Genomic DNA, 27,386 nt, shown 5'->3' with positions numbered 1-27,386 from the left:
TCCCCACCCAACTCCCATCCCGGCAGGAGCAGGGTCTGGGCTGGTCCTGGACCACCTGGCTCGTCTCGCTGGCCCCTCCAGGCCTCTGTCCCCTGTGACATCACATCCTGGGAACATCAGGCTGGCTCCCAGTAAATATTTGTTGACTGCACCCCCCACCCCCACTCGCCTTGGCTCCCAGCCTCCCAGGATGCCAGGAGGCCGGGTAGCCTTCACGTCACTTCACTTCCGGGCCCCCTCCCCAGAGCCAGCCCCCTCCCCAGAGCCGGCTCTGGCCAGAGGGGCAGCCGCTCCCCTCCCCCACTGACCAGGCCCAGCTTCAGCGCCAAACAGGAAGCTGTGATTACAGGGGGAGTCTGAGCCGTGGCTGAGGGCCCAGCAGTGGGGGTGGGGGTGGCCCAGACAAACATCTGCCCTCCTCCTACCTGGCCACTGAGGGCAGGGAACGCCTAGTCGGCCGTTCACACTGGGTGGAGAGGGTGCCACCCCTCACCCACTGCCCCAGCTGGCTGAGGCCTGCCTCCTTCCCACCCCTCGGGCCCCACCCAGGCCCTGGTGCTGTGTCTGTTTTGGGGTCTCCAGGCCTGAGGGTGCAGCTTGAAGGAGCAGGAGCAGGGACCCCGGAGCCACCTGGTCCAGGGTTGCTGTGTGACCTTGGCAGGTTCACGTGACCTCTCTGAGCCTCAGTATCCTCTTCTTTAAAGGCGCCTCCGGGTTGTTTGAGAATGAATAATATGAAGTAATGAAGTAAATAAAGTAATAAAGTAACTAAGGCGTGGCTGCTCCTTCTCAGCCTGGTGTCTCCCATTTCCCTGCTTGGCTTCTGCTCTTTTCCTGTCCCTCTCTTGGTCTTCCCCAGGAATTGCTTTTTGGGGGGGGGGGTAGGGTTTTCCCTTGGAGAGTGTGGGACTCAGTTTGAGTGACCACGGATGACCTGAAGGAGAACCCGCGGGTGAGGATTACCCTTAGGGGGAGAACGTGGGCCGGGACTCCCCGCTGGAGCAGGCGGGATTTAAGTCAGATTGGAGGAAGCACTTTCCAGTGCCTCATGATGCTGAGTTTTGGGGAATTTGGTTCCCCAGAGCTGTTGGGCGGCCTGCAGGCCAGGCTGGAGGCAGAGGATGAGACTTGGCCGCTCTGGGCCCTTCCGGTCCTGGAACACCAGGGAGACCTTGTTATTTGCAGCATGAGCCCAGGACATGGTGACACTGGTGCTTCTCATTTTCCTCCCAGCGGGCAGCACCTCACCCGTGTTCCACTTCTCACCCCAGCCCTGGCCGGAGTAGGTGACTGTGGACATTTACTCAGGACCCCAGGGGTGGGAGAGCCCTAGGGAGATGGTCCACCCCATAGCCTGACATCCCACAGCCGACGGCCCAGAGGCAGCCTGGGGCCTTGCATGGATTGGGCTGGTTTTCCAGCCTTAGGTGGTCTCATTCCAGTAAGCTCAGATGGGGGTGACACTCCCCCTACTCAGAAGGCTCAGAGATGTTAAGCCACCTGCCAAAGCTCAGCAGCCAGGAACCGGTAACCGGTGGCGCCTGGGGTTCATTTGCCCCTTCTGCAGAGCTCTCTCTGCCCCATTGTTGATCTTGTCGTTGTACCCCTTCAGGGCCAGCGTTTTCTGGGGTGGGGCTGGGGCTGGGGTGGGCCACGGGCTTCTCAGCTGCCAGCCAGTGTGGGTTCACCCTGAGATCAGCCTTGGCCCAAGCACCCCTAGAGCAGTGGTCCCCAACATTTTTGGCACCAGGGACCATTTTCATGGAAGACAATTTTTCCACGGACCCGGGAGCAGGGGTGGGGGGGATCGTTTCAGGATGATCCAACTGTATTACATCTATTGTGCGCTTTATTTCCATTATTATTACATTGTAATATATAATGAAATAATTATGCAACTCGCCATAGGGTGGGAACCCCTGCCCCAGAGCTTCCTGCACCCCTTGTGTTGCCAGATAGACACCCCCATCCATCCTGCCTTCCCCCATCCCTGCCGCCAGCCCAGACTTTAATGAGGGTAATTTAGAATCAATCACCAGCGGGATCTGGGAAATCTAATTGCAGCAAACTGATTGCCAATTCGATTGTGGGCACCAGGGGCTGTGGGTGGCTTATTAGACCTGTCCCCTCCCTGGGCTGGGGCTTGGAGGATGCTGTGGGGACTGAGTAGGCAAGGCTCCTGGAGAGCGGGGGCCAGGCAGCATAGTATTTTTGCTTTTGGGGTGCCTGGCGGAATCCATACACTGCTCCTGTCTCGGGCCCAGCAGGGTGTGGGTGCCTGGGTCAGTCTTTGCCCTGTGTGGCCTGCCCCATGCTCACTGCCCCCTTGGCCTGGCTGCCGTTGGGGTGGGGTGGGGTGTCTGCAGCTGCATTTTACCTGGTTCCTGTCCTCAAGGTGCTCCCTGCGTCAGGGAGACAGACACAGGCACAGATGATGACAGTGACAATGACGACCAGTTCTTACAGAGTGCAAGCCAGGTACCAGGCCCCATACTCATGTTTCCCGTGCTTACTCCTCACGGTGACCCTCCTGTGAGGCAGGTATTGTCACCCCATTTTACAGCTGGGTCACAGAGGAGCAGAGGTTGAGCAGCTTGCTCAAGGTGAGGCAGTGAGGAGGGCCCTGTCCCTGGAGTCTGGGGGCCCACCAAGGTGCTCGTTCAGGGACATTGTTCAGGGACATCGGCGGGCCAAGGTAAACGCGCAGCTGTGTGGGCTTGTGCGCGGGAGCCTGTCTTTTGATTGCTTTGTTCATTCAGCAGACACTTAGTGAGCACCTGCTGTGTGCGAGCCCTGTGCTGGGGGCTGTCAGTGACCAGTGGTGTCATGCGTGACCAGTGGTGTCACGCATGCGTTTCCGGGGCCCGCCCGGCCACGCCTTGCCTGGGGCGGTGTGTCTGTGGCAGGTGTGTTGCGCCTGTGCCAGGTTTCAGGGAGGCAGTGAGGAAACCCTCCTCCTCCCTGAGAGGTCGAGGCCCTGCTCTGCCGTTAGCAGTGAACTTGGCCAAGTGAGTCTGGACTCGCTCTCAGTCTCCTCTTCTGTGCAGTGGGGCTGCGGATGCCGACCCGTTAGGCCGTGGCGAGGAGGAGGGTTGGGAGTCGCAGCTGGTTAAAAGGAGGCTGCTGCTGGGTGGTTACTTTTATTTTAATCATCATTCTTTCCCCAAGAGGTGAGTGTGCCACTAGCTTGTCAAGGGATGCTGGGCGGCTTTTTATCTCTTCGGGCCTTCGCTTCCACGTTTGTGAAATGGGGAAATTGGATGCGTGACCCGGGACCCTCTCAGTCTTCACGTTTGAGGAACTATTAATATTAGAAAGACCTGAGGCCGGAGAGGACCAGGCCCGACCGAGGGTGGCCCAGTGGGGAAGCTGGGCAGGACGGCTGGGCTGGGGAAGGATCGGAGGCCTGCTTCCTTCACGTGGCCTGCGTGTGGTTCCCCTTGGGCTGGGGGAGGGGGGACATGTCTGTGTCCCAGACTGCTGGGGCATGGTCGGTCAAATCCAGACCAACTGGCGGCAGGGCGGTGAGTCTGGTTTCCTGAGCAAAGAAGGAGCACTGGACAGGGAGTCCAGTACTGCGTCCTCGCCCACACTCTGCTGCTGGCCTGCCAGACACTTTGGCCATGGTTCGCCGATGCCCCTCTATGTCTGACCTGTGCTGAGAACTAGGGACCCCCAGGGGGCTCAGCTTGATCCCTGACCTCGGGCAGCTCTCAGCTGAGGGAGCCGGCACCCAAGAGGGACCAAGGCAATGAGTCAAGGGGAACAAGAGGCTGGTTTTGACTCTGGAGACTCAGGGAAGGTTCCGTGAGGGAGGTGGCCTTTCTTTGTACCAGCCCTTGCAGGATGGTGGTACATTGACAGGCAGAGAGACCAGGGCAGACAAAGCCTCAGGGGTAGGAAAGTCATGGTATATTAGGGAACTAAAGTTAGTTACAAGCAGCGGTTCCCGACTTGGGGAGGGTGGGCCGTATATGGAGAGGGGAGCACACCTCCCTTTGGGGTGGAGGGGTTACTGCCGTAGGGGCTGCTGTTTCTGATGAGAGTGTGTTCATGCATTTAATAGAGACTCATGGGTACCTCCTGGGTGCCTGGCTCTGTGCCCCAGGTGTTTTGGGGCTTAACCCCACAAAGCCTCAACATGGAAGACCCCAGTGGACTGGGAAGCCCTCATTGGCTCACAAGATGGGCTTTGAGTCCAAACCAAGGCATTGGGCTCTGTCCTGCTGGTAGAGGTTGTGGTCTGTAAAATAGGTACAGCCCTACTGCCCTGAGGAGGTGGCGTGAGATGCTAAGAGCCGGGATGTGACAATATTGGGTTCTGCCTGTTGAGTGCCTGCCACATACGAGACACTCTGCCAAATGTCTCATGTATAAAAACTCAATCCTTACAATAACCTTATAAGGGAGATACCATTATTATCTCAATTGTACAAAAAAGGATATCAAGGCACAGAGAGGTTAAGTAACTTATCCAAGGTCACAGAGCTAGTAAGTGGCCCAGTTAGGATTGGAACTCATGCAGTCTGGCTCCAGAGTCTTATCTAGTGCATAAGCACTGTTCCGTGATTTCTTATGCATTGCAAACTGTAAAGTGTGGTGCCTCTGACAGGATGAATCTAAGTTCAATCAGGCCTTGCTGGTACCTAAACTTGTGTGGCTGTTGTCCGGAAGGCCTTTACCCAGGCCTGGGGGCTCTTGACTTCCACATGAATCTGTTTTCTGTCCATATTGGGCCATGGGCTGAGGCTAGCCCAGACTGCAGAAAGATCAGAGGAGTAGAGATTATTTCAGCCGGAAGGGCCTTTGAAAATACTCTTGTCCAAGTTGCTCAGTGTCCCAAAGGGGAAACTGAGGCCAAAGCATTGATCTCGAGTTATAGTGAGTATCTTCTGAGATCCTGTAGTTCAACTTGCTTATTTTACATTTGGGAAAATTGAGGTTCAGAGAGGTACACTGGCTTGCCCAAAGTAACACAGCAAGTTGGTGGCTGAACTAGAACTAAGGACTAAGTACTAGGAGTCTCCTGACTCCCAGGTCAGGGTACCATCCTCTGTATCCATGTTTCTTCACTTTACCTGTCTCTGTTCTGCCCATATGCAGGCCCAGCTCCCATGCTCCTCTTCCAGGAAGCCTTCCTTGACCACCCCAGCTGCCCTTATGCCCAGTATTCTCTATGCCGAATCAGTTCCTGTCAATGCAGTCCACATACTTTTCCAGCGTCATCCCTTTGCCTCGTTAGACCCCACACTGCCTCTAGCCAAGACCCCTGGCTGCTCCCTGAGCGGAGAACATACCATTGTCTCTCTTTTCTTCATGTCGACCTGTGTGCTGTCCCTCTCCGTGGACTGTTTCTCTTCTTTAGTGAACTCCTACTCATCCTCCAAAACCCACACAGATGTTCCCTCCTCTGAGAATCCTTCACTGACTCCTCCTCCCAGCTCCCAAGCATAGTTGAGCCCCTCATCAGCCCCTGCCTCCCTCTTCTAGATTCTCAGGTACTGCTCCTCTTCCACACCTTAGGATGGTTCTCCAGTCCCAAATTTGTTACATTGCTTCATAGTATCTGGGTCCCTGCAGGGTTACATTGTTACTACCTTGGAGCCCTCCCTTGGATACATTGTCACAGCTGCTTGTCCCCCATTACATCATCTCCCTGCTCAACTGCACACATGATACTTTGTTTCTTTGCACAAATCCTGACATCGCTACATTGTTTCTTTTCCCTGCTGTCACACAGCCTCAATCTGTTTTACTTCTAGTTCTCCCCTGTTGTCACACCTTGTCCTTTCTCCCTAGTCTCTTGCTCATGTGACCCCCAAGCTTGGGAGAAGAGAGTGGAGTGTGGCAGTAGGGAGCAGTGGGCATGAGGGGACGTAGCTTTCCAGCCTCAGTTAGGGAGGAGGTGCGGGGCGGGGAAGGGTGTACCAGGTCCTTTCGGACTCCATCTTTCTGGAGAGTGGACATGCTGTGGGCTTCTAGAGGCTCAGGATTGGTTATGGAAAGCTCTCCCCCCTGCTCTCCTCCTCCCTCCTGCCGGCCTCTTCCTCAGCTGTCTTTGCTCACAGCCCTCTCCCTCCCTCCCTGCTTCCACCCTCCGCCTCCTCCTCTTTCCCTCCCCTGCCCCGCTTCCCTCGCCTCCTCCTCTTTCCCTCCCCTGCCCCGCTTCCCTCGAGGCCCCTGTCTCACTGGCTCCCTGGCTGATTGGAACCTCTCATCTCCCTGGCTGTGACTCAGGGGCCAGGACCTGAGGACTCCCCTGGGGGACAAGGGTCTCCAGGGCCCAGGGGGTAGTTAGGGCCGGAGCTAGAGGGATTTTTCTTTAGATCCTCAGCCTCTTGGGCCCAGAACTCACAGTTCCCTTCATCTGTCCCTCCAGAAGTGGAGTTTTGAGGGCAAAGAGTCATAGGAATCAGTCCCTTGTGGCTGTTCAGGGTCACTCAGTGGTGAGGGGCAGAATAGCTCCCCCAGGGCAGTGGCCCCCATATGGCCTATGGGAGCTGAGCCCTGGCTTGGCTGAATCCTGTTCTCAGGTGGGGAGCTGGGGGCTTGTGGGGACAATCTCAGATCCAGAAGGGGTTCCAGCTGTGTCAGAGGGATGGTCTGCAAGGCTGTGGCCGAGGGGCTGGGTTTGTGTGTGCATGCACATGTGTGAGGGTGTGTTATTGTGTGTCTGTATATCTGTGAGGGTGAGGGGCTGGGTTTGTGTGTGCATGCACATGTGTGAGGGTGTGTTATTGTGTGTCTGTATATCTGTGAGGGTGAGGGGCTGGGTTTGTGTGTGCATGCACATGTGTGAGGGTGTGTTATTGTGTGTCTGTATATCTGTGCAGGCGAGGGCTGGGTTTGTGTGTGCAGGCACATGTGTGAGGGTGTGTTATTGTGTGTCTGTATATCTGTGCAGGTGAGGGGCTGGGTTTGTGTGTGCAGGCACATGTGTGAGGGTGTGTTATTGTGTGTCTGTATATCTGTGCAGGTGAGGGGCTGGGTTTGTGTGTGCAGGCACATGTGTGAGGGTGTGTTATTGTGTGTCTGTATATCTGTGAGGGTGAGGGGCTGGGTTTGTGAGTGCATGCACATGTGTGAGGGTGTGTTATTGTGTGTCTGTATATCTGTGCAGGCGAGGGCTGGGTTTGTGAGTGCATGCACATGTGTGAGGGTGTGTTGCTGCGTATCTGTGTATCGGTGCATCTGGTGCATGGGGGCCCTGGTGTCTGGGTAGGAAAGAGTGTTTGTGGCCTGTGCGGGGGGAATCGGGAGTCCCTCAACTGCTGTCCCTCTCCCTTTCTCAGCTGCAGCATGGTGGGAGGCTGTGGGTATTAGCAGCTCCTGGGAGATGGTAGAGGAAGTTGGGAGACACTGTCCCTACCTGGGGAGGGTCAGATGCACACCTGGAAATGTGCCCATGTACAGACCCATTTGTGTACGTGATGGCACACACACGCCCTTGTCCTGTGCATACAACTCAGAGACACAGAGACACAGTCCCCCGTGCGCACATGTTCCACCACTCCTTTGCATGCTCACACGAACACACCAAGAGCCACACAGGCATCCAAGCCCAGCCTGCACAACCCAGGTGTACACACCTGGATGTGCCTAGATACATGCCCAGAACCCCCCCCCAAATGTGCTTGGATGTGTGTATATACATGTCTGTGTACACACACATGTAGCCACACACACACACACACACACACACACACGCTGCTGGGGCTCTGAGTACCAGGAATGTGTCTGTCCTTAATCCCAGCTCTTAATCCCAGGGTCTAGGAGCCCAGGCCGGAAGGGCAGCTGGTCATCTGGCCTCGCTAGAGGTGATTAAGGCGGGGTTGGGGGCTGGGCAGAGGGCAGAGGGCCTCAGAGCTTTGTCTTTTGCCTGACCTCCACGGACACTTCTCCACCCAAAAAAAAAAAAAAAAATCCAACCTTGGGTCCCTCCAGAGATTCAGTTATATGTAGTTTACCAAATCCCGGTGCAAACGTGCTAGGGAGGGGGGAGGGGAGAGGGTGTGGCTGTGTGTCCCTGAGGAAAGTGACAGCTGGGTCAGAGAGGCAGATCCCTTCATTTAACCACCTGCCTGATGGGGACCCCTGAATCAGAATCTTCAGCACCGAAGCATTGGGGGATGCTGGTTTCTGGGGAACCCTGTTTCTGGACAGAGCATTTCTGACTAAATGGGAAAATGATGCCCAACCAGGAGATGCTGAATTTGGGGCCCTGAGCAGGGAGGAGGGGTGGTGCCCAGGGACCAATGCAGGACGGGGGAGCTTCCATGAGGAGGCAAGGCCTGGGCTGGGCAGTGAAGGTGCCAGCTCCTGGGGAAATGCATGGGGACGTTTTGGGTTCTCACAGTAATGGGGGAGCGGCTGGCATTTACCGGGTGGGGGTCAGGGCTGCCAAAGGTTGCAGGGTCCAGGACATCCCCACTGGTGGGAAATTGTCCCGCCCAGATGCTAACAGTGCTGCTGTTGACAAAGGCTGTTCTGTCATGAGGTGTAGTTCAGGGTGCTCCTGGGGGGAGGGGTCAGTGTGACCAGGGCTCAGAGGTGAGACCCGTCCCTGGCACGCTGTGGGAGGGAGTAACATCCTGCACTGCCCAGGGCGCTGTGGGGGTGCACTGAGATTGTGCGCCCCTTCCCCAGCCCCTCCCTCCCTCCCTCCCTTCCATGATTAGATGGATGTGTCCCCGAGGGGATGGCCACGATAGGTGGTGGCTGTAAGCCCCGTGCGGCGGGGTTCTGCAAGGATTTGGGCTTCCTTGGCCCAGGGTCCAGCACACGGCGGTGCCCACAAGCTGCTGACTAGTAGTGGGCAGCAGGGTGGGCAGGAGGGGTAATGAGAACTCTCTGTTGCCACAGAGGTGGCAGTCACCACCCATGTCCTCGTCCTGGGGTTTGGGGAATAGGACTGTGTTCCGGCCACAGCCCCTTCCCTGCCCTGTGTCCACGTTTGAGCCCGTGGTTTCCAGTGCAGGTCCTTCCCCCGCAAGCACTGTCCGCTACAGAGCTTTGGTTCCTGGGCTAGACCACTTGGGACTCATTCATTCATTCATTCGTTCCCTAGGAGGCTGGGGCTGGTGGGCAGCCAGGCCCCCAGGGCCAGGCTTGCCCTGGTGAGCTCCAGGGGAGGAGTTCTTTGGGGGGTCTGATTGGGGCCCCAGTGGCAGAAGCTGTGGCTTTTGACCCTGCCCCAGGAGGCTCAGGGAGGGATTCCTGGTGCGCAGCCTGGGGCAGCTGAGACCCGAGGGAGTCTTGGGTGAGGGAAGCCATGTTCAATTGACACATGAGGAGTGGTGGGCAGGCCTGGTCCCCGGGCTGCAGGGCGGGTGGGGCAGGGCACATAGAGGCCTCACGCCCTGGCAGGTGTTTGGGCTCCATCTGAGCTGCCTTCAGGCCGAGGAGGGGCTGGCGGGACTCATGGGTCGGGACTCATGGGTCGCACTGGACCCACAGGAGGCTGGGGGAGGATGCGGGGAGAGGGACTGGAGCACTGGGCTTTTCCCTGGCTCCCTCCACCCCATCACTGGGGCTGCTGGGCGGGGGTCCTTGTGGAGTCGTTTGTGGCCCCTGCCCGGCAGTCTGAGCTGTCAGGCTCTGTGAGGTCGCCTCTTCCCTTCCTCATGGCCAGATGGGGGACGGGGGCCAGGGAGGGGGAAGCCAACGGGGCCGGACTGGAGACAGGCTAAGGGGCTTCAGGCTTCATACCTGAGTCCAGCCAGGTAGGGGTGGGGGCCGGGGCCACTGAACTGCCAGACAAAGGCCTGACAGCCCGAGCCCAGGCCCAGCCCTCGGGACAGACAGGCCTGGCCTCTGCTCTGTGAAGACTGCTGGGGCCTGGCGGCTGCCAGCTGCCCTGGGTGGAGGTCGGTGCCTGGGAGCCAGGTGGAGGTGGGGCGGGCTGAGGGGTGGCCCTGGAGGTGGTACAGGGATGTCTGTCCTCAAGGCCGCCCCAGATAGCCACAGGGAGCAGAGGACAGAAGGACTGGCCTTCAGATTCAAATGCGCCTCACCACCGGGGCCATGACACACTTCTGCCCCCTTCCCTGGCACGGCCCTATCCTCATGCCTCTTTCTGAGGGCAGCCGGGGGCCAGCCACATGGACAGAGGGCTGGGTGGGGCTTCCCAGAACTGCTGAGGGTGGCAGCTAGAAACCTGAGGTGTGGGGGTGGAGGTGGCAGCCAGCCTGGGTCTGGAGTCACCTCCCTTCCCTCGGGTCCGTCTCAGGACTCTGCACTGAGCCTGTCCCCCTTCCAAAGGCCCCACCTGACAGAGTGGCCTTTGACGAGCGCAAAAGAGGCGGTTGCTGAGCTGGGCCTCTCCCACTTGTGGTCTGCAGAGTAAATGTTTGCCTGTCCAGAGGTGGGGGCTGCGGAGGCTTCACCTGGGGCTTGGTTGGACGATGCTCAAATTCGAGAGGAGGTGAGCAGGGACAAGATGAGGGTATTGTCAGGATACGGAACACTGGGCTTCTCTGGAGGACCTGAATTTGAGTCTGGGCTCTGCTGTGTGACCCTGGGCAAGTTTCTCACCCTCTCTGAGCCTCAGTCTCACATTCATCTTTTTTTTTTTTTAAAAAAAACAATAGCTTCATTGAGATATAGCTCACATATGATGCAATTCACCAATTGAAAGCGTTTAACTCAGTGGTTTTTTAGTATCTTTACATAGTTGTGCAGCCATCACCAATTTCAGAACATTTTTATCACCCCCAAAAGAAACCCCACACCCCTTAGCAGTCACTCCGTGTTTCTCCCTAACTCCCCAGTCCTAGGCAAACACTCATCTACCCTCTGTCTCTATGGATTTGCCCATTCTGGATGTGTTATATAAATGTGATCGCGCCATGTGTGGTCCTCTGTGACCAGTTTCTTCCACTTAACATATTTGCAAGGTCCACCCACACTGTAGTGTTTATCGGGACTTCGTTACTCTTTCCGCTGAGTAATATTCCATTGTATGGACATACCGCCTTTCACGTATCCATTCGTCGGTTGATGGGCATTTGAGTGGTTTTACCTTTTGGCTGTTATGAAGAGTGCTGCTATATATTTTTTTGTATGTGGGCATACGTTTTCTTGAATGTATACCCCAGGAGTAGAATCACTGAGTCAGTCACACGGTGACTCTGTTTAACGTTTCCGGGAACCGCACGCAGCCTGTTTTCTGCAGCGACTGTGCTGTTCCGCGGTCCCACCGGTGGCATGTGCGGGCCCGGTTCCCCCACATGCTCGCCAGCGCTTGTTGTTATCTGCCGTCTCGATCACATTCATTCTTGCATCCATTCCTCACCCAGGTATTTATAGAACATCTGCATTCAACAAGCCAGGGTGCTCGCTGCAAAACTGGAGAGAGAGCCTGTCCCTTGAAGAGGGATCTTGGAAGATTCAACAGCACAATGTCTATAAAAATCCCCGCGGGGCCTGGCACAGAGGAGGTGCTGGGCGGTGGGACATGCAGATTGTCAAGGCGAGGAGCCGGGGTGGTCAGGAGCCACGGGGCCCGGGAGTGGAGGAAGGGAGGATGGCGTCTGTGCGTGCTGACCACCTACTGTGTGTGAGGGCTGGTGCTTCAGTCCTCACGACCCCCTGGGCCATATCACTGTCCCACTTGCAGGCGGGGTGACGGAAGCCCAGGCCAGGCAGCTTGCCCTGGGTCAGGCTGTGGGCACAGAGCCTTGTTTGGATCATCTCATTTAATCCTCCCAATGCTTTTTGGTCAGTGCTATTATTATGCCCACTTAATAGGTAAATAAACTGAGGCTCAGAGAGGTAGACTTACTTGCCCAGAGTTGCACAGCTGCTGCAGGCCAGTGCTGGGATTTGGAACCGAGTAGTCTAGCTTCAGAGTTCCTGCTCATTGCAAGGCCCTGCCTGTCTCCCAGGACTCTGGAGATGAGGCTGAGGGCTTGGACGTCCATCTGCCCCCTCCCTTTCCCAGCCCCACCTGAGTCCCACACAGATCCTAGGGCATGTATGGCCCTGGGGAGGACTCTGCGGGCTCTGCCAGCCCTTCCTCTGGTCTTTTTGTCTGACTTCTTGCTCCATGCCTCAGTTTCCATCTGGGCACTAGCGGTGGTGACCCCTAAGGCCACCGTGGCTCAGACCTTCAGAGTCTGACTTGTTCTGCCCCTTGAAGTGCAGCAGCCCAGGAGCCCGTGGGACAGTTCCAGGCTGGGGGTGGGGAGTCGCATCTCCACTGGGTGTGAGTTTATGCTGGTTATAAATAACCCAGCACACAGGAGGGTGCGGGAAACCACAGCCCAGAGTCTTGGGAGGCTGGGCCTGGACACACGCGTGCACGTACAAATAGGGACATTTCAGTTATGTGAGTGTGTGCTGTGTGTCCTTAGGGTGTATGCCGGGGTGGGCTTTGGGGAGGGTGTCAGAGACTTGCAGTCTTCTGGGGCAGCTGCAAGGGTGGGGCCTGCCTCTAGCAGGGTATATTCAGTTCCCTGGGGGAGGCCAGGTCAGCCCAGCAGAGCCCGAGGGCTGGTGAGGTCACTGGAGCCCCCTCCCCTGGCTCCAGGTGGCCCCAAGATCAGGCTGAGCATCCCTCTGCCCTTGGGGCCTCTCTCTGCTCCCCCAGCCCCTTCCCACCCCCAGGCTCCCCTCCCTGGCCCAGTCCTGAGCTCTGATCTGCCTCTAGCTGAGCACACTGGCCTCTAGCAAGTCGCCTGGCCTTTCTGAGCCCGTGCAGTCAGGAGGCCCATTTAACCTGGCTCCTGAGATGAAGTAATGTCAGCGGGGGCCTGGCGCTCAGTGGGTGCTCAGCGAGTGCTGCCTTTCTCCCAGCCCAGGACTGGTGGAGAAATGGCCGAAATCGCAGGCTGCACTGGGAGGCTGCTGCTCTGCATGTTTTTGCATATGATTTGCATAAACATTTTATGACAAAATATGCTAGGATCAGTCTCAGTTTCTCTTCCCCCCTCCCAGCTCACTTGGAATCCTCCTGGCTGGATTTTGGAAGGGCCAGAGAGAACATTTGTCCACCCCCTTGGTTTTACGCACAGGGAAACTGAGGCCCGGAGAAGAGCAGGGCCTGGCCCAGGATCCCATAGTGACTGGGGCAAGAGGTAGGTGGTGTGGGTCTGCAGGGGGTGACCCAACCCACAATATTCCCTGAACAAATATTGATGGAGGCTGACTGTGTGCAGAAATGTCCCGGGCCCTGTAGATGGAGAAGCGACCACACAGACAGTCACCGACCCCAGGAGTGGTTGGAGGGCAACACAGACATCCCGTTAAACCAGGAAACCAACAGACAAGCTAATTTCAGGCAGCGGTGAGCTATGAGGACCAGCCCAGTGTTGACAGACTAGCAGGGGAGGTGGAGAGGTCATCTGGGTGGATTAGGTGGTCGGGGAGGTGAGCTTTGAGTAGGGGCACAGTGTCACATCCCAGCACCTACTGACCACCTACTGTGCCTGCCTGTTCACTGCTAGGCGCGTAGCAGCCGGTGTCTCCATGTGTTGGGGCTCATTACTCCCATTTCTCAGGAGGGCAAAGTGAGGCCCAGTGAGGTGAAGAGACTTGACCAGGTACCCAGTTTGGAAGTGGGGAGTCAGGGCTGGAACATTTAACTCCACACTGGGCTGTTCCTTGGAGGCTTTTGGGCCCCAGGGATGGGTGGCCCTTGCTGCATTTGTTGGCAAAGATAGTCATGGAGCCGGGAGACTGGATCCCACAGGCACCTGCTGGTGAGCCGTTGAGGTGGCGAGTGGGGCGGCTCACCTGAGCTGGGCCACCTGTCATACGAGTGTGCCTTGTCTTCCATTTCTGCACATTCCCATACATTCAGTCAATCTGTCTGTCTCTGTGCAGGGCGCCGCATCAGGGTGGGCTGGGGGGTGGTCTCCGACCCCTCTATGCCCTTTAGGAGCCTTTTGTTGGGGGAGACTGATAAGAGCTGGCAGTAGGTGTGCTCTATGGTACAAAGAGCATAGTCCTTGGGGTTCAGCTAATCCTGGGTTCAAATCCTGGCCATGTTGCTGTGTGACTTTGGGCCAGTTTCTTCACCTCTCTGAACTTCGGCTTGCTCATGATAATCCCTTACAGTAAGATATTTGTGAAGAGAAAAGAGGCAGTGTGCATATAAAGAGCCTGGCACACGGAGGGTGCTCCCTCTGTGGGAGTCGTAACTGTCATTCATGGTCAGGGACAGCATGGCCCCAGCCTCCTCCAGAAAAACACCCCTTGGAACGAGTGTCGTATCTCAGACTGGGATTCCTGCGTGCATCCTCAGGGTTCAGGAGTTCACTGAGCACAGGATTTAGAGTCAGGCCAGAGTTAAAATCCTGCTGGGCCCCCACTGGCGGCTTAACAGCCTCAGTCTGATCTGTGAATGGGGACAGTTAATATCTGCCTCCCAGGTGGCCAAGTGGGTTCAATGACATCTGGTGGAAGGGGCCCACTGGCGTAATGGGAGCATGGTTGGTGGGGCACCCCCTCGATAAATGACAGCACAGTGGAGGTACAGAGTCCCCAAGAAAGGACTTCCTAATTTGGACCAGGGAAGTGGTTGGCGTGTGTATGTGACATTCACGCAGGCTCACAAGGGAGGCATTGTGTGAGCCCACGGAGCTTCATGAGGACGTAGCTCATGCGTAGAATGGAGCTTGGCACACAGTAGGTACTTAATGAGTATTGGTTGTACCGATCAACCAGTCGAGGGGGTGCTGGCCAGGCAGAGGGCGGGGAAAGGTTTTCCAGCCACAGGAGCAGGCTTGCGGAGCCGTGTTCCCAGAGCCAGAAATGGTTTCGTGTGGGAGGAGTGTGGGGGGGTGGGCAGCTGGGAGCTGGGGGGCTGCTGGGTCTGGAAACAAGGCCTCGGTGGGTGGTCCTGCTCTCAGCCTCGGAACAGGAATCAATGAGCAGTGTGAGTCGGGGTGGCCGAGAGAGTGACGCGACAGGGCAGGTGGCTGGGACTGATGGGGCAGTGACTGAGGCGTCCCAGCCCTGGGTCGGGTTGAGGAAGGGGCCTGGCTTTCCCAGGGCTGGGCCGTCCGCCTCCATCCAGGCGCAGGGGAGAGGGTGGCCAGCCGGCGGGCCAGGAGCTGGGCTGGTGGGAGAAGGCGGCGGGTGGGTGTCTGGGTGTTGCGGGTCCACGTGGCTGCCCAGCAGGCTGATGCCAGGGGAGGGAGCCAGGGCCTGCCCCGCCAGCCCGTCTGCAGGGAGGCTCGCTGGGCCACGGGACCCTGCTCGCCCCCTCAGAGGCTTTTGTGTTCATTTCCTTTCTGCCCCCCCAGCACCCCGTGCCACCTCCCCCCTTCCTTGGAAGGTTCCTCACGAACAGTCTCTGCAGAACGAAGGGGCCCTGGCCCAGGCGTTTCGCAGGCTGGAGAATGCCACGGATGGGGCCTCAGGAAGAATGTGCTCTTTTTAACAGTAAAAGTGCCATAAGTTTATTGTAGAAAATTTGGAAAACACAGAAAGGTCCCGAGAAGAAATTAAGGCAGTCTGTGATCCCACCGCCCAGAGAGAGCCTCTGGGAACCTTTAGTATAATTCAGTGTTTAGAAATGCACTTTGGTGGTGAGTTCATTAAAACAGGATCAAGTTCTGCATACTTTTTGTAACCTATTTTTTAAACTTAATGATGATACTAGAATTAATAGCCAGCATTTACTGAGCAATTCGTTAAGGGGCAGGCACGCCCAGCCCCCTCCAGCGAGCCTTGGGAGGTGGGCGTTCTTGCCAGTTAAAGCGCAGGCCGAGAAGTTATAAGTCTGCCCGATGTCACGTAGGTATTGGGACAGAACCGTCCGCACGCTCCTGTCGACAGCCCGCGCTGTATTCCCTCCTGACAGTCAACATGTGCATTTTCCCATATCCTTAAATATTCTTTGAAACCAGTAAAAAGCCTTCTATGATGCATTTAGTCCTTTTAATAACCTAATTAGACAGTGTGGATTTGTGAAAACTCAGTTGTTGATCACTGCGTGATGTTCCATGTGACGGTTGTGCACTCACTTATTTAACTAGTCCCCTGCTGTTGGGTACGTAGGTTACTTGCACTTTTCCGTTTTTATGAATGATACTGCCCTGGCTCTCCTTGACCTGAGGGCTGAATTCTTGGAAGCCCAGAGTGTGAGAATCTGAAAGGGCCTTAGATCACGAAGCCTGACTTCGTTTTATAAGTGGGGCTGAGGAAATGCACAAGAGCAGGAAGAGGATTTGCCCTTGGTCTTGGAGCTGTGGCCTCCTGAGCCAGAGATGCTTCCTGCTGTCCTGGGGTGGGGGCGTGCATGGCGAGGTGCCACAGTGAGGCAGGGGTCCGGGAGGATGACAGAAGCACAGGGCTGGAGGTGGTGGGGAAACACAGGCCTGGGGTAGGGAGGCCTCTGCTGCCAGGATTCCCATGCAGAGAAGTTGGCTGGGGTGGGATGTGCCCCAAGGGGTGTTTGCTGCCCTCTGAGCTGCCCTTGTGGGTGAAGGAGGGAGGTAGGGATAGGGTGGTGAGAGGGCGTGAGTGCAGGAGTGTGGGCAAGTGGGAGGGTGTGTGTCTGCGCTTTGCCGATTTTTGGTGGGGGCTGTTGAGTTCAGCCCGGGCCTTCTCTGTCCCTCCTCATTCTGCTCCTCCCCCAGGCCCTCTGCTCTTGGGGGACTGGGCTCTGTGGCCCCTTTCCCAGCAGGTGCAGTCCTCACGCCCCCCATCTCTAGCAACAGGTGAATGAGGGGGGGTGCTGGGTCCCCAGCCAGGGCAGCTGTGGATGATGGGGGAGTGTACTGCGGCATCCCCCTCCTGGCCCAGGCTCTCCATTGTTTAGCCCCCTGGCTGTCCTGCTGCCCAGAGCCTGGCCCCGGCCCACATTCCTGCGGTGATGCTCTGGGTCTCCGGGGTGGAGCTGGTGAGCGTGAGGGGCACTGTGTTCTCACAGGACTGAGGGCCTTTTGGGGACGGAGCCTGCAGGGATCCAGAGGGCCCTGCTGAGACCCCCTCCTTTACTAACCCTGCTTCCAGGGGCTCATCGTTATGTCGCTGTGTGTCTTCAGGCAAATCACTTGCCCTCTCTGAGTGCTGCTTGGCAGGCTAATCACCCCTTGCCCCTCTTCCCAGGGGGGGATAACCAAGGTTTCCCCTCTCTGTGCCTCAATGTCCACATCTGCAGGAGGGGGGAGTGGAGCCCAGTGATCTCTCTGGCCTAGTTTACCCTTAAAGTTGAAGCCTGAGGTGGGAAACGTGCCATGGGGATACCAACGAATGATTATTGAGCACCGACTGTGTGCCGGGCAGCATGAGCACTTTCAGTGCATTATTGCGCTTGACTCCACAACTGCTCTATGAAGCGAGCATTATTATCGTCCTCATTTAACCAAACAGAGGTTAAGTGACTTGCCCAAAGTCACCCGGCAAGTAAGCAGAGCTGGATTTGAACCCAAGACTGTCTGAACCTAGGGCTGGACTCCCGGCCCTTGCTCACATTGCCTCTCTAGTCACCGGGAGAGCAAAGCCAGAGCCTGGCTAATTAGGGGAAGGGAGCTCGGGCAGAACTAATTACACTTGATTTTATTCTTAGCTTTTGCAACATGATTAGCGCCGCGCAGGGGTGCGGGGCTGCGGGCTGCTGGCCCCCAGCCAGCTGACCTAATTTATGTGTCTGTCTGTTTCTGTAACTCGCCCTCTCCTCCTCACTCAGCCTCTCTCTTTTTTTCCTTTCTCTGCACCCTCCCCTGCTGTGTGGGCTTGGCAATGCCACTTAACCTCTCTGGGCATTAATAGTCTCATGTACAGCATGGGTGTAGTCATCCCAGCACTGCTTCCCTCCGGAGGAGGTTGAGGCTTAAATGAGATACAGTCTTTGAAGTCATAACAGAAATATAGACAAAGGTAACAGTGATCATGGCCACATTTATTTATTCAGCGCTCGCTTGGTGTAGGGTCCTGTGCTCTATCTGCTACCTGCATGAGCTACGCAGTCTTGTCACCATCCCCATTTTGCAGATGAGAAAACTGAGAAAACTAAGTGGCTTGTGGGTAGTGAAGGGAGATGCTGGTTCATTCTGGCTCCGTCTCTGTGCTGTCCCGTTTCTCTGGGAAGGCTCATGGTCGGTGGGCAGGAGAGACCTGCGCCTTGAGTGATGGGTGGAGACGGGAGGGAGGAACTGGCTTTCCTGAGCAGGTCCCTGCACTCCGAGGAAGTGACGAGAGGGTGGGACAGGAGTGAGGAAACTTACCTGACATCCATGTGTGTCCCTCACCACCCCCGGCCGTGGCAGGGCGCTCCAGGGTGGGAGCCAGGCAGACTCCCCAGTGGCTCTGAAACCGAATGGGGAGGGTCTGCTGGGGGTGGGTGGCAAGTGAGGGGGCTCTGCAGGCTGCTGGGCCTGGTCCCTTCTGGGCTGGGAGCCTGAGGTGCCTCTGCGGGGCCAGGCTGTGGGTCAGCTCAACACAGGGTGGTGACAAGGGGGCTTCGGGGAAACATGGCAGGGGGTGTCGTCATTGGGAAGGGTGCCATGTCTCACTCCAGTGTTGTGTGTGCACTTGTGTGTGCCTGGGAGGGAAAGTGTGCATTTGTGTGTGTGTGTGCGTGTAGGAGCTGGTGTGGGTGGGCGGGTGAGAGTGCAGGTACGTCTGCTGGGATGGGTGCCTATTCAGGGAGAGACACGTAGGCTGCACACGTGGGGAGCGGGAGTGGGTGTTTGGGAGCACACGTGTGTTTGCTGGTGCTGGGGCATGTGTGCTGGGGCGTGCGTGCTGCAGTGTGTGTGTGCTGGGGTGTGTGTACAGGGGCGTGTGCAGACACTGGGTGGGTGTGGATGGCTATGGCGGCCGTGGCTGACAGGTGTACGAACTCTGGTGGGTCTGGGGGAAGCCTGGAGTTCCAGAGACTGGGGACCCGGCTCACGTTTCAATTCTAAACCCCAGCCTCTGTGTCTGAGTCTGTGGGTGGGGGCGATAAAGCCCTGGGGGTGACGATTAAAGGAGGCAGTGCAGGTAAGGTGCTGCCAGCGCCTGGCCTGGGGCAGGCCCTCTGCAGGGTGGGCAGAGGTCTCTGGAGCCCCCTGGCAGCCCTCAGCAACCCCCCTGGTGTCCCAAGGCTCAGACCTTCACCAGTTGCTTGGGGGGGTGGGTCTCTGCTGGGTGCCTGCTCCCGGGATCAGCGGTGGCAGGCTGGGTGCTTCTGCAGTGGGTGCTCACGGTGTGGGGGGCTGCGGGGGGGTATGAGCATGAGTAAACGTCATATCTGCGTTGTAAGGTTTTGGCAGAGTTGGGGTGCACCTCAGGGGCTACGAGTGTGATCAAGGTGTGGTTTAGAGGAACATACGTGCACATGGGGGTGGGTGGTGTGGGCCTCAGGTGAGGTGAGTGTGTGATGCGTGTGATCATGAGACTTTGCTGAGTGTGTGTGGGGAATCCTGGGGTGTGTCAGGTGAGGAGAGGTGCTGGTGTGTGCAGTGTGTGTGTGTGTTGGTGTGTGCTGGTGTGTGCAGTGGGAGTGTGTGTGTGAGGATGTTGTGCTGTGCTGTCTGTCCATTGTACTGTGTGTGTGTGTGTGTGTGTGTGTTGGGGTGTGGATAGCAGGCACAGGAGGGTGTGCGTCTGCCTGGAGGGGGCGCTGTGTGGGTCCTGGGGCTTTTGGATTCAGTTCCCTTTTAAGGGAATGGCATGGATAATTATGCTCATTATGCATGGATTATGCAAATGCAGGGGTCATTTGGGGGTCAAAGGCTGTTACACCCTCCTCAGGCACTTTGTGCCCCACCTCCTCCTCTTTCCTCTCTGTCCCCCTGGGAGCTGCCAGCACCCCCATAGCATTCCTGTGAGGGCCCTACTGAGCCCCTGCCCCCACCCCTGTGGGTCCCAGGTGTCCCCACACTAAGTTTCTGCTGAGCTTCCCTGGGTGAGCTCAGGGGTGGCTGGGTTATTGGCACCCTCCCCGGCCGGGCCACCCCATCTGGGGACTGCTTACGGCTCTACTTGCTCAGAAAGAATGTTCTCTTGAATGCAGGTTTGGAAAGTCACTGAGGTGGCCCCTTCCCCAGCTTTGTCTGATCAGCATGAGGCTAAATTAAGATGTGAGAGAATCTCTCCCTCCGCCTCCCACTCCGGCCTCTCTCCTTCTCACCCTACCCCCCCACCCCCTGCCCAGCCCACTGCCCCCAGCCTCGCTCTGTCCTCTGCCTTTCCGTCCCTGGCTCCGCCTTCCCCTCCCTGTCATCCTCTCTGTTCCTCCATGATCTCCCCCTTTCCTGCACCCCCATCTCTGTGGGGAGCTGCAGTTCCTGGGCCTTAGCATGGAGAAGATGGTTGTCATGGTAACGGTTGTCATGTCGATGGCTACTGAGCTAGGGATGAATAGTATCTAGGTGAGAGCTACCTGAGTGGAGGCTGGTGGATTCACAGGAGGCTCGGTGCTTGTCGCTGAGCCTCCAAGCTGCACGGCAGCCCCCTCCCCTCCCATGCACACGCCTCTTTGTACCCGAAGGCACGCCAACCCCCCGTGCCTCTGTATGGCTGCCTTTAGGTGAGTGTGTGTCACGGTGTGGCTGTGCACGTTCTCTCTGCGTCCCTGGGTGTGTCTTTCAAAGGTCTGTCTGGCTTTGGGAAAGGTCTTTGGATCTGTGCAGGCCTTTCTGGGAACAGGGAATCAGGTGCTGGTTCATGGCACTGGTCACTGAAGGATCTTGAGGACTCCCTGTTTTGGCACCTGCGTTTACCCCAGTTTGGGGGTCCCAGGGACTAGAATCCCTTAGAATATCTCTTAGAATCCCTCCTCCCAGCTGAAGGCCTGCCTGGAAGCAGGAGCCTGAGCCCTGGTCCCTCCCTGCTCAGTCCCCATTCTGCTGGGACTTCAGGCTGCTTGCCAGGGAACTGGAGGGGACAGAAGCAGAAAGTCCCCAAGGGACTCCAGCGTGCCTAGCCGAGGGTGTGGAGGGTAGAAAGCTCCTACCCAGCTAGCCTCCGCAACCGGTGTCCTGGGGATTTGTCCCCCGGGGCAGAGACGGGAGCTGCGGAAAGCTGGACCTTGGCTGCTCTGTGCGCCTGGAATGTCTAAAAAGGAGGAAGCCCCAGCGATTCGTCACGGGGGCAATTACACTAATTGTTCCACTCTATGACTCACTGGTAGAAAGTAAATACTGATTAATTCATTACTTCGAGACTGTGTGTGTGTTCGGTGAGGGGGGCATCTCCTGGCTCCCTGCCCTGGCTGGGCTGGGTAGGGCTTTGGAGCAGGTGGCTGAGGCTGGTGGTGGGAAGCCAGGATTGAGATCCTCTCTCTGGCTCCATGCGACCTCCAGCGGGGGGGCCCGTCAGTGTGAGGGGTGTGAGGGGCTGAGCCCACAATGCAGTGCTGATCCAGCCCCCCTTGTGCTCACACACCTCCCAGGGCTCCCCACTGCCACTCAGACACGGCAGATGCTCAGACCTACGGAACCACTGGGTTCAGCTTTCGTGACATTCTCATGTGCAGTCAGGATGAAAAATGACCAATTTCCAAGAGGAAGTCATCCCCAGACACTGAAATTCTTCTGTGATGGGGCCCCAGCCGACCTCCCCACCCTCAGCTCCAGCCTGCCCCTGCCCCACCCCTGCCCTGCGATTATTCACGTCTTCCATCTCCAGCTCCACCTCCAAAAGATATTTCCTGAATAGCTACTAGGTGCCAGGCACCTTGCTAGATGCCAGACACTGTCCTGCCTTCGCTGGGGGTGGTCACAGCCATTGAACGAATACACACCCAGGCAAACACAGCCCATGAGTAGTGGTGGATGTTGTGAATTAGGAGCGTGGGACACTCTTAAAACTCAAAGCGAGAGGGCTTCTCAAAAGAAGTGACATGAGAATGGGAGTCAGCCAGCAAGTTGGCGGACGAGGGAAGGAAAAGAGTTCTAGGCAGAGGGAACAGCATGAGTGAAAGAGGCGTGTTCCAGGAACAGAAAGGGGCCGCGGTGCTGGAGTCCAGTGTCTGGGGGTGTGGAGGGAGGCTGGGTGAGTCTAGGGGTCAGGCAGGGCCAGTTCCAAGGGTACAGGCTGCACTTTCCCACCTTGGAGACTTTGCTTATTCTGTTCCCTCTGCCTGAGACGCGTTTCTCTCTTGATTTCAATTGTTTAAACCCAAAGCCATGTCCTTCATATCCTAGTGCCAAGAGTCAGTCTCACCTACCTCCTGAAAGCTCTCAGGAGGCAGGGACTGTGGCTGGGCTGTCTGGAGCCAGGGTTGAAGGTGTGGCTGGGGGAGGGCCAAGGAGTACACCCTCTCTGGGGATATGAATTCCTGCCTTTGAGGTCCTTAGCGATGGCCCCAACCCCAGGGTTGCAGGAGTGGGGAGACAGTCAGACAGACCCAGAGGCCCAGCTCCCAGCCTTTCCAGGTTTTGGCCCCGGGAGGAATCTTGGGCCTAGTGAGCTAGACCCTTGGAAAAGCCCTCTCGCCCCCTCCTAACCCCCCAGAGACCCTCACAACAGCAGTGGAAGTAGTGTACAGGCTCTGAGCTGACTCTGGGCTTTGAGATTCTTTGGGGTAAGTAGGGCAGGGACTGACTTGTTTTGCTGGAGCCTGCACCCCCTTCTCCCTCCCCCATGCCAGGCACTTGCCCCCACCTCCCACCACCAAGCCCCCCAGCACCATGTCTATCTGATAGTACTTTGAAATGGGAGACTCGGGTCCCAAGCAGAGGTTGGATCTCGTCATATCACCTGCTCTTTGGTGACCTGGGGCAAGTGGGCCTCAGTTCTCTCATCCATGGAATGGGCTGGTGATCTTCATATCCCCCTCCCATGACACCTGTCCTGAGGACTCAGTGGGATCTTGTCTGTGAAAGGCATTTGTGAGTGGGGCCGATGACGCTGGCCATGCGGAGAGTGCCCGGGAGGGCTGAGCCCCTGCTGCATACCAGGGTGCCGCCAGTACTGCTTGTGAGTTTGCACACTGCACACTCCCAGCCCAGCAAGGCCGGTGTTCTTCACTTGTTTTACAAACGAGTAGACTGAGGTATGAAGAGATTAAATAACTTGCCCCGGGTCCCACGTTTAGTAAGCGACAGAGCCAGGACTCAAATCCTGCACTCTGGCCGGCTCTAAACCTGGTTCTGCTACACAGAGCAACAGGGGGTCCCCAGTGGTGGCTGAGGGACCCACTGGGGACCCTCAGCCCCGGAGTGGGTGGGCAGTGGTCATCTGGTTGGTACCCAGCCGTCTGTGGCCCCTGAGCACATCTGTTGTCCCTCTGGATGGGTCCAGGCTGCTGGGCTGGGGCTGACCGCTGTGTCTCTACCTTCCCAGGCTCAGCGCTGGCGCAGCGAGAACTTTGAGAGGCCTGTGGACCTTGAGGGCTCCGGGGACGATGACTCCTTTCCGGATGATGAGCTGGATGACCTCTACTCGGGGTCGGGCTCGGGCTGTAAGTACCCCCTGTCAGCAGCGGCCAGTCTGCGTGCAGCCCCTACTCTGATCCCCAGGCTTGCTCCGGCAGAGGCAGGGGTGTGTTGTGTGGCGGTCAGGCAGGGACATCTCAGGGACCCCAAGCGCAGGAAGGGTGGGACATCCTCCTGGGAATGGAGCCAGGCCTGGGCGGCCAGAGCCTGGCCCCCCAGCTCCCCAGGGTCCCTGTCTCTGAGTCTCTGCGGGCACTGCTTGGCTGTCTGCAGCCCCGCAGACTCTGCCCTCCGGCCTCTGTCGGGAAAGGCAGATGCCCCTCAGTAACCCAGGAACTTAGCAGCCACCTCTGGGAGGCAAAGGCACCCAGCAGACCGTTTGATTGGCCCAGCTTGGGTCAGCTGACCCCCTCCGGTCCAATCAGCTGTGGCCAAGGGCAGGGCAACGTTCACCAACCCCCACCTCCCTCCCACGACAGCCTGTTGGCAGTGTAGCCCCCCACACCAGCACACACCCAGCTGTGACACCCCTTCTGTTTCTGGGAAAGTCGGGCAACGAGAGGGGGCTGGGAGCCCCTGTCTTGGTGGCCGTGGCTTACCTGGGATCCTCCCGCCCCTCACAACCACCCAGCTCCCTAGCTCTCTCCCTCTCCCCCACCCCCCCAGACTTCGAGCAGGAGTCAGGCATCGAGACAGCCATGCGGTTCAGCCCAGATGTGGCCCTGGCAGTGCCCACCACGCCCGCTGTGCTGCCTACCACGGACATCCAGCCCGTGGGCACTCCGTTTGAAGAGCTCCCCTCTGAGCGCCCCACCCTGGAGCCAGCCACCAGCCCGCTGGTGGTGACAGACATCCCGGAAGAGCCCAGCCAGAGAGCCACCACCGTCGCCACCACCACGGCCACCACTACTGCCATGACCACAGGGGCCACGACCACAGGTGCCCCAACTGTGGCCACAGTGCCTGCCACAGTGGCCACTGCCACCCTCAGCACTCCTGCGGCACCCCCTTCCACGGCCACCACTGCCGTCATAAGGACCACCGGCTTACAGAGGCTTCTGCCTCTTCCACTGACCACGGCAGCCACAGCCCGGGCCACCACCCCCGAGGCGCCCTCCCCTCCCACCACGGTGGCTGTCTTGGACACCGAGGCCCCCACGCCCAGGCTGGTCAGCACAGCTACCTCCCGGCCAAGAGCACTTCCTAGGCCAGCTGTGACCCAGGAGCCTGACGCCCCTGAACGGAGCACACTGCCCTTGGGGACCACTGCCCCTGGACCCACGGAGGTGGCTCAGGTGAGAGTGTGGGGATGGGGCAGGGAGGGAGGGCAACGGAGGGAGGGTCAGGGGCTGCGGGGGATGGAGCTTGGCAGGGGTGAGGCCTGGGTGTTTCTAGAGTCGAGCCAGACAGGGGTGGGAGCGAGAGGGGCTGTGGCCAGAGGACCAAGGCTGGGTGTGCGTCACAGGATGGGGACAGAGATGCAGATGGGTGGGGAGGGAAGAGGGACAGAAAGCCAGGGCTGGGGTGGTTGGGTCTTAATGTCGGGACAGGGCATCGTGGGGAAGGAACTGGGTGACTGTGGCTGCTGGTGATGGGGGCCGGAGCCTGCGGCTTCTTGTTAAGAGTGTGGATCAGAACCCCGGCGGCGGGATTCGAATCCTTCTGCCACCACTCCCTACCGTGCAACTTCAGGCATGTCCCTGGTCCTTCCTCTGCCTCCGTTTCCTTACCTGTGAAAAGGGGAAAATCCTGGCGTATCCCAAGTGCTTAGAACAGTGTCTGGCGACAGTGAAAATCCAAACGCTCAGCCATTGTCACTGTTGTCATTGTTGTCCTCGTGGTTATTATTATGATTGGTCTGAGGGTGGTCCAGAGCGGGTGTGTGAGAAGAATAACCTCGGCTCCCCCGTGAGTGCCGCCTGGGTGTCACCCCTGGCCTTTGCATGTGTCACCTCCGGCCCTCACGTGAGCCTCGGCACCGTGGTCATCCCGTCTGCTAGACGAGGCGCCTGCGCGCCGGGAGGGGCAGCCAGTTTCCGGGGCTTCACAGCCACAATGGCAGTCAGGATTTGAACCCCGGCAGTTGGTGCCAGAGGCCGGGCAGTCTTGTAGGGCCAGGGCGTGTGTGTGTGTTTGAGATATTGTGGTGGGTCCAGCAATGGGAGCCGCGGTCCGGCCCCTGCTGGGCGCACCAGCCGAGGAGGGCGGTGGTGAGCTTGACTGGGGTGCCAGGGCCTTGCAGCTGGCCTCATCGGGGAGGCCCTCAGTCCTTGGAGCTGCCTGTGGCACAGTGTCAGTCCCTCTGACTCCCCAGCCAGTCCTGGCAGGACACGGGCCCTTCCCTCAGCTCCTCAAGCAGCTGGGGCAAGCCTGGTGTTGTCGCAGAGACTTGGCCAAGCAGGAAGAGTAAACAATGACAGGGCACGGAGCCCAGGTCGCTGGTGCAGCCTCTTCTCAGCCTGGACTCTGCCCACCCTGTCCACGCCCACCTGTGAAGTAGCCACACCCCTGCCCTGAGGGCTCCCACAGCTCTGGTCCTGCCTCCATGTGGCACAAGTGCAGCTGGGGTTCGATTCACAGTCACTGCTGATTCCAGGGACACCTGCCCTGCAGTGCAGAGTGGGCACATCGCACGCTGTGCTCTTGGACAGGCCTCCAGGCTCCAGGGCTCATCTCTGCTGCAGGCATGAGGGCCGGGCCAGGACCAAGTCCATAGCAGTTGCACCCAGCGTCCCTTTGACAGGGATCCCCCAGGATTGTCACTAAGGCAGCTGGAGGGGTGTGATGGGGACAGGATGTGGCTGGAGTGAGAACAGAAGTGTAGTAGTGTGGTTGGGAACACAGACCCTGGAGTCGGGTAGAACTTGACTTTGGTTCTGCCTCTACCACCTACTAGCTGTGCATCCTTGGGCAGGTCGCCTAACTTCTGAGCCGCCTCTGCTCAGAGGGGCAGGGGTACTGCTGCCGCCTCTGTGGGGATGGTGTTTAGCACAGTGCCTGGTGCACAGTGAGTGCTTAGTGTTAGTGCCCCTGGGGCGGTGGGATGCGAGTAGTGGGCTTGTGTGTGTGTGCCACTGCCTTGCGCCCGAGGTGCTGGGCCCTGACTCTTGGGCTCACGCCACACTCTCTGCAGACCCCAACTCCGGAGTCCTTCCTGACCACGACCCGGGGTGAGCCAGAGGTGCCGGTGAGCGGGGGGCCCAGTGGAGACTTTGAGCTGCCAGAAGAAGAGACCACACAGCCAGACACAGCCAATGAGGTGGTGGCTGTAGGAGGGGCTGCAGCCAAGCCGTCACCTCCACCCGGGACGCTGCCCAAGGGTGCCCGCCCAGGCCCTGGTCTCCTGGACAATGCCATCGACTCTGGCAGCTCAGCTGCTCAGCTGCCGCAGAAGAGCATCCTGGAGCGGAAGGAGGTGCTCGTAGGTGAGGCCTGGGTCTGGGCCACGTAGGAATGGGGGTGGGGTGGGGTAGCCCAGAGTGAGGCGGTTTCTCCTTTGCCCTTTCCCCTTCCCAAAGTGTGACCCTGCTTCATCTCCATCTCTGGCACCTTGCTCTGTGCCCTCTAACCCCTCCTTGGGCTCTGACTTTGACCCCTGCTTTCCTGGGCCATGCCAGCTGCCCCCCTGGGACTGTATTTCCTGGATACTAATCTCTGGCCCATCCTTTAGCTTGACCTCCCCCACCCTTGACCCCAGTCCCTGTGGACCTACCCTGGTCACCTCTCTTAAAGAGGCTGTGGCCTCTTGGTCCAAATCCTGTCTCCCCACTTAGGAACAGTGTGACCCCAGGCAAGGAACTTCACCTCTCCAGTCTTCCTCCTGTTCATCTGTAGAATGGGCAGTCATTTTGCCCATAGTCAGTTCTAAGCTGCACCTCTGTTCATATGTTAACTCTTCTGTAATTGGGACATGTTGTGTAGTTTAGTTGGTGGAATTTTTTTCTTTCCTAGTGGTTATAAAATACTGGAGCATCTTACCACTGATGGCATCTTAAATTCAATGAAGACCTTAGCAGCTCCTTCATAGGGCTGGTGTGAGGATTCAGTGAGTTAGAGTGTGGTAGGTGA

At 57.8% G+C, this 27,386-nt stretch overlaps 1 protein-coding gene across 1 annotated transcript in view; it reads left to right on the top strand.

Moving 5' to 3' along the window:
- The window catches only part of SDC3 (syndecan 3), a 37,342-nt gene that overhangs the window by 5,898 nt on the left and 4,058 nt on the right, over positions 1–27,386 (top strand). The window contains exons 2-4 of the mRNA XM_069479685.1: positions 23,227–23,344; positions 23,985–24,613; positions 26,452–26,743. Coding sequence (XP_069335786.1) covers positions 24,017–24,613; positions 26,452–26,743 — 889 coding nt within the window. The 5' untranslated portion in view covers positions 23,227–23,344; positions 23,985–24,016. The remainder of the gene's footprint in view (positions 1–23,226; positions 23,345–23,984; positions 24,614–26,451; positions 26,744–27,386) is intronic.

This window comes from Eulemur rufifrons, chromosome 8 (genome assembly GCF_041146395.1).
Source record: "Eulemur rufifrons isolate Redbay chromosome 8, OSU_ERuf_1, whole genome shotgun sequence".
NCBI lineage: Eukaryota > Metazoa > Chordata > Mammalia > Primates > Lemuridae > Eulemur > Eulemur rufifrons.
This window is presented reverse-complemented; position numbering and strand designations above follow the sequence as displayed.